Source organism: Sycon ciliatum, chromosome 1 (assembly GCF_964019385.1).
Source record: "Sycon ciliatum chromosome 1, ocSycCili1.1, whole genome shotgun sequence".
NCBI classification, from domain to species: Eukaryota; Metazoa; Porifera; class Calcarea; order Leucosolenida; family Sycettidae; genus Sycon; species Sycon ciliatum.
This window is the reverse complement of record NC_088643.1, coordinates 63232023-63244522: the sequence shown is the minus strand read 5'-3', so window position 1 is coordinate 63244522 and position 12500 is coordinate 63232023. Positions and strand designations below refer to the sequence as shown.

Here is a 12500-nt window from a genome sequence, read left to right as displayed (position 1 = left end):
AGTCTGGCTGTATGCAATCCATGCCGTATGTAGCCCATGTGGCACACAGTCAACTCTGTGTACAGTCCATTCAACGTTCAGTTCATGCTGTCTACAGTTGGTGCTTTGTGCAGTCTATGCCATAATTATACATGTTTACCGACGGGGTGTCCAGTCCACGCTGTGCCCGGTGCACACCATGAACTGTCCATACAGTCCATGCCATATACAGTCCATGCCATATACACTCCATGGCATATACAGTCCACGCCATATACATTCCACGCTATATACAGTCCATGCCATATGCAGTCCATGCCATATACAGTTCATGCCATATGCAGTCTATGCAATATGCAGTCCATGCCATATACAGTCCACACCACATACATGTACAGTCCATGCCATATACATTCCATGCCATATATACAGTCATGCCATATATAATCCATGCCATATACAGTCCACGCCATATACAGCCCACGCTATATACAGTCCATGTCATATACAGTCCATGCCATATACAGTTCATGCCATATGCAGTCCATGTCATATACAATCCATGCCATATACAGTCCAGTCAAGTGACTGGGGCCCTGGATAGGAAGACCACCTGTACACATTGCCCACATTTTGAAGGTCCCTTGTGAAGTCGGCTTAGACAGGCTTCGCTATGGTAACATCAGTTTGCATCGTCAATGATGATGCGTGTATTCTAACCCCGTATGCTGTTGCTATCCGACTGGTCTACTGCTGACTACAGCTGCCGTGGGGAACTGTTATCTGGAGCTATTACTATCTGTCAACCTTGAACGCGTCACTGGCACAGAACATCGCTAACCTGACGCTGTACCCTGCACCTGGAGAGGAGTTCACGCTGACACTGAACACGCTGGACGCACGCCTGTCCGACGTGCAGGCATCGCTCTTGTTGGAGGTACGGTGCACCCAGCATTTACCGTAGTTTCCAGAATATAAGCCGCACCCCCTTTTTTGCCTCGAAATACAGACATCTACCCTAGTTATCACCATTAATTTGATCATCGGAGTATTTAAGCCGCACCCCTTTTCAGCGGTGAATTTTGAGTGTTCAAAATGCGGCTTACTAGTATACTCCGGAAAATAAGGCAAAGGGAATTCCAGCTGATTCATGTAGCTGTTAAGAAGACACTAGACAGTATGGTAGGTATGGGCCAGGTGCATTGCACAGTGTGCAATCATCGGGTGCATTGTAGAGTGTGCAATCATCAGGTGGATTGCAGAGTGTGCAATCATCAGGAAAGCATCCAGTCCCGGTCCCAAGTACAAGTACACCACATGACAAGCCTCCCTCTCCGTGACGTTTGCCATCTGTCTTGATGCACGGGCTACGTTGTGTTGTGCAGGTGGTGCAAGGTGATGTGTTGCTACGGTACGGAGGACTTCAGTTCCACAAGGGAGACATGATCTCCTTCCCCGCGCAGCACCCGCTCGTCGGCGTTGCTCTGGCCGGGAAGCCGGGGGCCATTGGTTCCCTGTCCGTAACCACAGACGGCATTGTAGCGCTGCACCCGTTCAGACTCATCATCCCGTTCCGTCTCCAGCCCTGTTACCCTGGCTTTAAGCCGACGCCACTGATGTCACAAAGCGATACACAGGTGAGCCAACCTGTCAAGTTGTTGTACTGACTCAGGCAGTGTTCTGCTTAGTAGGGACTCGGCATTTGTCCATCAGGGCAAGATCTTGCTTCCCCATTGCTGCCAAGGTCCACTGAGGGCGCCCTCATTCCGGGGCTGTGTCTGAAGGGAGGCAGTTCTTGACGAGGCGGTGTGCAAGCTGTCCAGTGTGTGTTTTAAAACTGAGTTACCCTGTCTGTGTTGGTGCCTGCGTTCCGTCATGCCTGTCTGTCCATGCCTGTGCACACACACACAACACACATACACACATACACACGCACACACATACATACACACACACATGTACACGCACACACATGTTCACACACACACACACATGCACACACACACACGCACATGCACACATGTGCGCAGATCCGTGCTCTCATTGACAACCTCACAGAGACTGTGTCAACGTCATCCAGCAAGAGCCTGACCGGTCTGATCTGTGCGTGCGCATCGGAACTCACCTACTGCTCCGACGACGGCTACTCAGTGACCGTACCGACAGGGTACTGGGCTGGACTGGCTGGTGAGACGGCCACGAATCTCTACACTCACCCAGAGCGCTCATACATAGGCAATCTCACTGAGTACGAGCAGCGTGCCGTGGCCTTAGCGGAGAATTTCCGTGTCCTGCGGACTGACCAGGTGGGTCAGTTCTTTCAACTCGATCTGGTCAGCGGCAATTGGCCGCTGCGCACCACGGATCCATGCCAGACCGGCGACAATCGTACCGGCCTGCTCTGCACCGAGTGCAGCTATGGTTACAGTCTGGTGCCGCTGCAGTTGTTCGTGAGTATGCTAGCAGTGCCGCATGATGTGCTCTGAGTAATTACTTAGCAGGCTTCATGATGGAGTCTCTCTTTTTCCAGAACGGCGACGGTGCGGAGTTCAAGTCCTTTATATTAGTCAAACTACGCCATAATCATGTCGTACATTGGACGCTGTGGCACTGAGCATGCTGGAACCAATCTTAGCTGGAGAGGATCTAACTAACAAACCGGAATTGGCTGGCTTCTCCTGACTCCAGTCGCAAACGTGTATGCAGTCAAACTTCGTTAGGACGAACACTGATTATGCGAACTTTACTTTAGTATGAACTAGGGCCAATCCTATGGTTGGCCAGGCATCATATCAAGTCAAAACCATTCGTTTACGACAAACTCCTGTACGGCAAACTTTCGTGAAGACGAACCAAATTCAAGCGTGATTTGAACAAAATCAGCGTGTAGTACGAACTTTCGGTCCCCGTGGGTGACGCTGGCTGTAGTTTTTTTCCCGATAATCGAGGCCTCTTGTACTGGCAAAACATGTTACAAGGCGGAGGACATGCTGTCATGAATTCATTGCGCATTGTACTTACCTGTTGCTGGGTTAGGTTATGAAAAAATGTTTTACATTTGCCACTGCATGAACCTTCACATAAATACAATCCATATGATGTTCATAGTAAAGAAAAAGAGGACCAAGAAACTACAAGTTACGCTATAATGTCCACTAACACCACCAGTTACTAAACAATCAGCTCATGCGATAACATTGCAGGGCACTGACCGACGGTACTGAAGTTCTACAACTAACTGTCTAACAGCTCTAGCACATCTTGGATGCGCACTCGCATGAGCCAGGCTGATTGTTTAGTAACTGGTGGTGTTAGTGGACATTCTAGCCTAACTTGTAGTTTCTTGGTCCTTTTATCTGCACTATAAATTTATCCTTGGCTCTGCATCCGAGTCCATATGATATGCATATCAATTTTTTTTATCAGATCTGGATAAGAAGAATTCCGGATAAGACAAACAAACTTGTTTGGTCCCAAGTTCGTCCTAAGGAGGTTTGACTGTACCACAAATCTTGCCACCAAATTTATGCAATTTACGAATCCGTCAACATCTTTGTTTGCACCACCTCAGTCACGCTAGCCAAGAGACTCGCCTCAGCGGGGAGAGCTTAACGGGATCAGCGTCTGTAGACTTCCTGTACATTCTCCATTTAGATAATTTACTACTCTATTTCTGTTAGGCCACACTTTATTTTTTCTATGTTTCTCGTCATCGCCCGCGTAGGTTTTCAGAAATTTTGGAAGAAAAAAAAGTTCATACTACGTACATGTGTACATGTATGTACACTGCACATGCTGCAGCAGCTAGATGCGTCAATCAATAATCGTAAACGTTTGCACCACAGCATGCAGCAAAGGAGCGCTCCTCGTCCGTTCTCTGCGATGAAGGCTGTCATGACGAAGCTTTCACTTTCAGTCGTTCACTGGCTGAGCTGAGCCTCGTGGGTCCCAGGAACAGTAAGTTGGACGAGTTCCGCGGCAACTGGCGTCTGTGGAACGATATTGTAGGCAGAAAATCCAAGCAATAGACGCATGACAAGGAAAAGATGAGCAGCATGGAGACAAGAGTTTGATAGCGGAGACAAGAGTTTGATAAGCGGACACAAGAACGTTGAAGTAACAAAACCAAAAATTAATGACGAGTGGGAAACGTTTGTTGATGCGATAGCAGATAAATGTATGTTCTCTTCGCCATCTCGTAATCGAACTTTAAGCTCTCATTGACATTGTTGCAGTTTGCCTGATATTCGTGGGCTGATGTGATAATGTAGTGCAATCATGTATGGGACTACATGTACATGATTGTACAATGTAGTACTGTATACATGGTATACGCAGTGTCTTGTATCAATCACGCATAATAATTCTGCGTGATTGATACAAGACACTGCGTATACCATGTATACATGTACATTGTAAAATGTATACAGTTTTCAGTAGAAATTGTTCTTGTTTTTTCCTTGGCTTTTGTTTTTTTTCCGCCCGCCCGCGTACCTTTTGTTAAAATTTGCCGACGAGAAACATAGAAAAAACAAAGTGTGGCCTTATACTGAAAAAACCATGCCAAAGTTGATTGGTGATTTTCACAGCATACCATACTGCAAGTGAGTGCATTTCTCTGTTTTTGTCTTTGTATGATTTCTTCTGTTCCCTGTATAGAGATGTGAGAACTGCAAGAATGCAAACTACTCAGCAGGCATAGCATCCTACGTGTTTGTGACGTTTGCATTCACACTTCTGCTAAGCGCACTGACATTCCTGTTCGGCGTTGGTGTGGGAGCATCGTTTGACACGTGGTCTTTCTCATTCCAGGTAATGTGTTTTTCCTGTCATGCAGGCATAGTGAAATGGTCTGAGACAATTGTCGCGTCCCCGGCTCACAGTGACCGGACCCCGAAATCACTACGAGCGGCGACTGAATATAGACGTGTGGCCTCACGACAAGCCCAACACAACCCAGGGGCCAACCAATATAGCTGGCTTGGTCCAAGTTCAACCCCACACGATCAACAGACAAAGACTGTTAGTTTTACGTTGTGAGTAGTATCAAATCCGAGCTCAAAGTAAACGAAGACAGAGAGCTGAGACCGAGTCTCGACTGCTAGACTAGACTAGACTAGGCTAGACTAGAACTGAAGTAAAAGAGAGAATGAGAGCTTCTTTTATAGGGTGCTTCAGAGATATAATGGCGTGATCATGGCGAGGTAATTCCAGGAAATAGCAGAACAAGTCAAACCGGAATGTGCGCAGCCAGTCAGCAGAAATGCAGAATATACGTACGGTGATCATTCGAGAAGAAAGAGAAAGAAAGACATCGAGAGAAGAAAGACCAAATTGGGACGTGGGGAGCCCGCTCACCCACGTTAGAGTACAATATGAGGGTCACGTTGGGGAGCCCGCTCACCCAACGTGCCATAGTTCAGCGGCTTCTTATGGTAAGTTCTGCTGCATTCTTGGTCTTGCTTGCGTGATACTCTGACCTCTTGCGCGGTGACGGTTTTGGTTCTTGCACACGTCTCCTGTCTTGCACTTAGCTCTTGTTATACAATGTCATATTAGTCTTGGCTCTTTGCACGAAGCGCCGAGGCATCGTGGAAACCTGTAGAACGTCGTAGTGACGTGGTTTTGCACAAAGCCTGGGGTCACATTTCCAGGAAGTGAAGAACTTCCAGGAAACGTACAACGCGAGAACCTACCTGACCAGGTTCCGGCCTTGGATCCCATAACGTGTCATGCCAAGAAGGCATGTCACCTACGTGGGAAAGCGCGTGTCGCTCAACCTACATGCTAAGCACGTGGGACAAGACACTGGCCAAACCACATTGTACCAAAAGGGCGTGACAGCTCAGCACAGAGCTACTCACTAGGTAGATCCTGCTGTCACAGGACTATCAGGCAGCAGTTGTCTTATTCTGGGACGTGACATTTCCCCCGCCGTTGAAGAATCACGTCCCCGTGACTATCCTCGACCGATATGGTAGTCGGTGAGATACCGCGACGTTGCCAGTGTCATCCACCAGGCTCCGCGACGGATACAATAGGTAAGTCAACTGGAAATGCAGGATGCAAGTCCAATCCACCACAGGTTTTGGTGCGAACACCATGTCATCAGCCGAACACAGCATATCACTCGTATCGGGCTCATACGACTGAACAATATCACTGACTGCTCACGAGAAAATACAATTCCTCGCCAGGTGCCAGGCACATAAAGCATTCACTCAATCCGATGGTGCTACACAGTTGTGAAACCAGATCGGTAAAGAGCTCGTAGTAAAATCCATCCGGTAACGAGCAAATTGGGACCTCACTCGCAACAACTCATCATCCCCAGATGAGTCTCGCCTACCAGGCTCCTCGACACAGGGCGTCCCCTGGTCAGCCAACACTGTGCCCCAGGGATCCAGATCCAAATCATCCTCTCCCACCACAGCCTTTCCACTTCAGTTCTAGGACCTCGTCCTATATGAAGCGCAGACCATACTTCTTCGGCCCCAGGAATCCCATCCTCTTGGCCTGTATGGTCACCACCGTCCCCTTCTCCGTTGCTCACTACGCAAGCTCATCACCACCAACCGAAATTGGCTACAACTGACCGATCCGGGCGCCTCATCCACAGAGACCAACTGACTCCTCTGAGCAGTACACAACCCGAACCGGTGCACAGTTCAGTCATTTGTTGAGGATGCAAAGGCACCCATCAACATCACACGTTCACAGGACACAGTTCCTTCTGCAGGAAACTGGTCAACTTTCACCAAGGACAAGGACCGCGGCGAGGAACGAGTATACACTCCAGCACATACTAGTAGGTCATGTACTGTCCCGGCCATCCTCTCCACAAACTTTTTTTTTTCACAAACAGAACGTCTGGAGAATGAAGATCGACAACAAGGTCAGAACTCGCCATTCTCGCGACATGATCGTCCAGAGCATTCGCAGATAAAACTGCTTCCGCCAGCACCAACGCTGGGCGTCACAAATCTTCGTCTGGTGCGTCCGGCGACACGCAGAACGAGATTTGAATTCGTCCACAACCAGCGACGTGGTCTGCATCCTCCCATCGTTTCAGCCATAAAACAACCGGTACGGGTCTTCAAACAGCACTCGCCATTGCGCGACTGAGAACAAACTGAGTGCAAACGTCAGTAAGGCCTCATCGTTGAAGAGACGACTTGTCAAGCTTCAAGAGCTTCAAGCGGTCTCAACAAACACCATGTCCGAACAGTGGCGTTTTCTTGTCGAAACTTGAAAACTGCACTGCACTACTCCGTGATCCAGTCGTAGTGACTACTTTCACAACGCTCCGTAAAGAGGACCCAAGCCCTGTTTACGGCTCATGTGCGTACACATGGTACACGGGTTCACGAACCCTTCCATATCTGAAGCTGAACAACGCGCACTGCACTCGTACTTGAGAACTGCCTGAATGCAAACAACTCCTCGATCGATCGTGCAACTGGCAATAAATTTCGCACCTTGGTGTCCGCCATGTAGTCCGCAGCAAAGCAAGCTCGTCGTGCACTACGAACTCGCGCTGCAGCGCTACAGGAACACGAGATCCGGAACGAAAGCCAGTGCTGGATGCGAAAGAGAAACGCACTCGGAGTTTTCTTCGTACCAAGTTTGAGCGTCCAACACTGCTGTTGCTCTGCCACGTCTATCGCCAAGAACCTGCCATCAGAGACGAGGTTGTTCACGAAAGACTGCTGTGGACATCGCGTCGTTGCAGTTACGGAGTGAGGAGAACTTAGACCATCCTGGTCACAGCACCAAATGTCGCGTCCCCGGCTCACAGTGACCGGACCCCGAAATCACTACGAGCGGCGACTGAATATAGACGTGTGGCCTCACGACAAGCCCAACACAACCCAGGGGCCAACCAATATAGCTGGCTTGGTCCAAGTTCAACCCCACACGATCAACAGACAAAGACTGTTAGTTTTACGTTGTGAGTAGTATCAAATCCGAGCTCAAAGTAAACGAAGACAGAGAGCTGAGACCGAGTCTCGACTGCTAGACTAGACTAGACTAGGCTAGACTAGAACTGAAGTAAAAGAGAGAATGAGAGCTTCTTTTATAGGGTGCTTCAGAGATATAATGGCGTGATCATGGCGAGGTAATTCCAGGAAATAGCAGAACAAGTCAAACCGGAATGTGCGCAGCCAGTCAGCAGAAATGCAGAATATACGTACGGTGATCATTCGAGAAGAAAGAGAAAGAAAGACATCGAGAGAAGAAAGACCAAATTGGGACGTGGGGAGCCCGCTCACCCACGTTAGAGTACAATATGAGGGTCACGTTGGGGAGCCCGCTCACCCAACGTGCCATAGTTCAGCGGCTTCTTATGGTAAGTTCTGCTGCATTCTTGGTCTTGCTTGCGTGATACTCTGACCTCTTGCGCGGTGACGGTTTTGGTTCTTGCACACGTCTCCTGTCTTGCACTTAGCTCTTGTTATACAATGTCATAATTATTAGTCTTGGCTCTTTGCACGAAGCGCCGAGGCATCGTGGAAACCTGTAGAACGTCGTAGTGACGTGGTTTTGCACAAAGCCTGGGGTCACATTTCCAGGAAGTGAAGAACTTCCAGGAAACGTACAACGCGAGAACCTACCTGACCAGGTTCCGGCCTTGGATCCCATAACGTGTCATGCCAAGAAGGCATGTCACCTACGTGGGAAAGCGCGTGTCGCTCAACCTACATGCTAAGCACGTGGGACAAGACACTGGCCAAACCACATTGTACCAAAAGGGCGTGACAGCTCAGCACAGAGCTACTCACTAGGTAGATCCTGCTGTCACAGGACTATCAGGCAGCAGTTGTCTTATTCTGGGACGTGACACAATGATTGAGAAAAGGAGGGTACTTGCCAGGTTCAAGTCCTGCTAGTTTATATAATTTGGAGCTCGCGGGCTGGCAGGAGGGAAACATGGATGCAGCGAATCGGATTTTCGGCCTTTGACTATTCTGTTGGCGGGTCTGACCTGCTCACCTCCCACCGCTTTAGGAGCTGCATTTGCGCCTTGATCTTTGCAGGGCGGTAGCATCCCCATGGAGGCGGACAACTCAGTCTAACTGAGTCTCACGCGAAGCGTGAAATTTTTCCTGTCGCATATGAATGCAGCGTTGCATCTATCATTCTAAAACTGGCAGTAAAACTAGGGATATCAGCGAACGCACTGCGCAGCCCATCTGCGCAGGTCAGCCTGGCCCATCTACGCGCGGCCGACAAGAAAACTCATGAAAACTTTCATTTTTTTGCAAAATAAATCGTGCGAAGAAGATGCACGGAATGGCTGAAAACTAGGCTGAGGAATAGTAGCATCCAGAGACTCTCAAACAAATTCATGGTCCATCGCTTCTGACAATGGCAGCGAAGACATCAGGGAGCTGATTGCAGCAACTCTCTACCAAGCGCGATGCTCGTAACTCACCAGGGCAGGGCGCTTCCATCGCGCAATAAATGGCCGCGAACGAGAAATGGAAGTCCGATTTTGGAACGATCCAACCAGGGAAATTCCTTGAAAATTGGCCTGAACACCTCTCATACTGGTGTTTCACGATGTGCAAACTTTCAGAGAAATCGACCGGGGAGAACGTGGTGAGTTCGTGGGTCCTCGAGTATCGCGTATGATTTGAATGGTCGCGGGGACAGAAGAACAGTAATTTTACGACTCCCAGCGGTGCAAACAGACCGCGGCCATGTTTTCTCTGTCGGCCGCGATCACGTTCAAAAAATCGATGACGCAATGCATGCGCAGAGGCCTGCGCAGTGCGTTCGCTGACATCCCTAGTAAAACGGTCTACTGCCATCCGATAGTATGAGTGCGCCCTCGGGGTGTCTCTGAAAAGTGGAGCACAAACTGTGGACCGTTCTCTAACGGAAAACTAACTAAGGAATGTGTCAAGCCAAGGCTATTGCATACTAGCTGTGGGAAACATTTCTCCTCCTCTTTAGTGATTTCCTAGTCATTGCTAACGGATATGTTGCGGCTTCGGCTGTAATTGCAGAAGGAGTTGACTGCTTCCAATGCGGCAGCACACACACTTCCTGCCAACTGACCGACACTTGACTGACTCGGCTCAGGACTGCCGTCTGGAGCACACAAGAAGAATGCTGTACCGTCCTGTCAGCAAACCTGCAAGAAAGCAACACCCAATGCTCAATATGCAGTGTTTCAGGAATTCACCCGTTTATCTTCTAGTACCAGTCGAGCTGGAGTTGGTCAGCAAAATTTGTGGTGAAAGACTACAGCATTTATCTCCAGTTTATTGAAAATGGTCAATTTTGGGATAAAACTGAAGTGATTTTCAAACCAGGCAGATTTTGTCTAGGCAACTTGCTAAATTTCACCACGACAAGAATCCTATGCAAGTCCGAACACAGTATAGTGCATACACTAAATTTTATACTAATTACCTTTGTGTAGTGATGGTGACTGACAGTAATACAAGTACAATTATTAAATTCTCAGTCAGCCAGATTCAAAAGTTGTGCACTCCTGAACTCGGCAAGTCACAAAGACTTCAGTGGCACTAAAAGCCGGCCGTTAACTAGGGTTTGTTGCACTGTTGATGTAACTTCATCAGCATGCCGAAGATTAGCAGCTGCACCGGTGATGTTATGCTTTACCAGCATGCTGAAGATACATGTAACTTTTGGTGTCTGATCCTCTCTGGTCCCTGGCGTGCTGTGCTGCCTGTTGTCTCGTGTTTCTGTATGCTGTTGTAGATTGCCATTTTCATTTCACCTCAACTTGAAAGTGTTGTGACCGGGCAGACTAACATCTACTTTGGAGCTCATCAGTGTATCTCAGAGAACCTGAGGCCGATTCCGCAGATTGCAGCTACCTATATCATACCGCTGGAATTGCTGCTCAGCTTGGCAATTGTTTATATACTGTTTATCAAAGTGCGCTGGTTTCGGCTGAAGTTTGCGAGCTTGTCCTTCTTTCCTACACTCTGGTCTGCAGTTCTCTGGAGTTATAACTATGTCATCTTCACATCGTTGCCGTTGGTAACCTGGACCGTCATTGATGGTGAATGCAGAGTTGCTTTGGATCCTTTGACCAAGTGCTTTGACGACGAACACCTGCCATACGCTTTGCTCGCGACTTTGCTTCTCATCTTCACGATCTTCATTCTTCCACCAATGCTGCTCATCGGGCGACACACACGATGGCTGCGTCCGTTTGCCAATGTGTACCTGGCACCGCTTCGCGAGGATCGCTATTGGTGGATTGTGTATGCCCTCGTGCGTCGCCCGGTGCTGGGCATTGTTTGTATCTTGTCAGCCGGGACTCTTCGCAGCATCCTTCTCATCGTCCTGCTGCAGGCATCGCTGTTCATCCTGTACATGGCCATGCCCTACCGGCGTCCGATTGACAACTACTTTGAGGTCGTGGTGCACACCACCCTGGAACTGATCGCGTTCTTCCTGCTGTTTGAACCCTCCACTGGCCTTTACGTAGCGTCGTACATTTGCTACTGGTTGCCTTCTTTGATTGCTATTGGCATAGGGTTGTACACTATCCGTGCTAGCATTGTGGCCAGGGTTAACCAGTTTGTTAGCTTTCTTTACAAGCACAAGATCTTGAAAACGTTGCAGGAAGACTCATCTTGCGATGAGATTAGCAAGTGCAGGACCGCCCCACTGCTGGCGTCCAGTACGCCGCGGCTCAGAACGGCCTCGCATTACTCATTCCGCGATCCGCTGCTCTTCGATACGCTCCAAGATATCAGAGAGTGACTTGATCTCAAATGGCTCAGTTCTTCTTTGCGTGAAGGGTAATGTGTGTAGTAGTGCATGGTTGTACATGTGGTTCAGCCACCTTGGTCTTGCATTGTTATGCACTTACCGCATGCTTGTTTATCCTTGAGAAACGCTTTGTAGTGCGCCATTGAAGCCCTGCTAGATTTGCATCCGTGCCAGTATCCGGTGCAGAATTTATGTCATGGGACCGAAAACTCTTTCTGCTGCATGTTTCCTTCACGAAGCATTTAATAGTATGCTATTTTCAGTGATAAATCATTATTGGTTGATCATTCCACACCTGGTATACTGATATGACTTTATTACTCTATTACTGAAGTAGGATAAGAAGAATGCAGTAGTTTGGACTGAGTCTTGATCACAACATAGCATCGAATGTTAGAATAGTGTGCGCACTCATATCAGAAGCAAGGTAACCATAGCAGTGTTCCGGAACGTTCCCTTAAACCCTACTCATTCTAATCACGGATTGTTTCCTTGGACTAACAGTCACTGCTCTGATAGTATTCTTGCGGTGTATGTCACCACTGCCCCGGCACTGGTCATTAAAAAATGATAAGTTGCGAACTGGAGCATTCGACTGCATGCCATGCATTTTACTCTATGCCATACATTCAACTGTATTCTCATCCATGTCATGCCGGGTATTGCCACGGCGTGTCACTGGACGTTCTCATACCTACATGTACATGTAGATGGTAACGGACATGCAGATCTTTCAAAGTTAGCATGATAATCCGTGGTCC

General features: G+C 48.4%; 1 protein-coding gene and 1 long non-coding RNA gene across 2 annotated transcripts in view; both read left to right on the top strand.

Moving 5' to 3' along the window:
- LOC135804799 (uncharacterized) overlaps nucleotides 1-12292 on the top strand; it is a 19771-nt gene extending 7479 nt beyond the window's left edge. Inside the window, exons 6-10 of the mRNA XM_065318756.1 lie at nucleotides 743-916; nucleotides 1365-1616; nucleotides 2010-2429; nucleotides 4639-4791; nucleotides 10714-12292. Of these exons, the coding sequence (XP_065174828.1) occupies nucleotides 743-916; nucleotides 1365-1616; nucleotides 2010-2429; nucleotides 4639-4791; nucleotides 10714-11730 (2016 nt within the window). The 3' untranslated portion in view covers nucleotides 11731-12292. The remainder of the gene's footprint in view (nucleotides 1-742; nucleotides 917-1364; nucleotides 1617-2009; nucleotides 2430-4638; nucleotides 4792-10713) is intronic.
- The window catches only part of LOC135804821 (uncharacterized), a 187022-nt gene that overhangs the window by 78425 nt on the left and 96097 nt on the right, over nucleotides 1-12500 (top strand). The gene's annotated exons all lie outside the window — the stretch shown is intronic.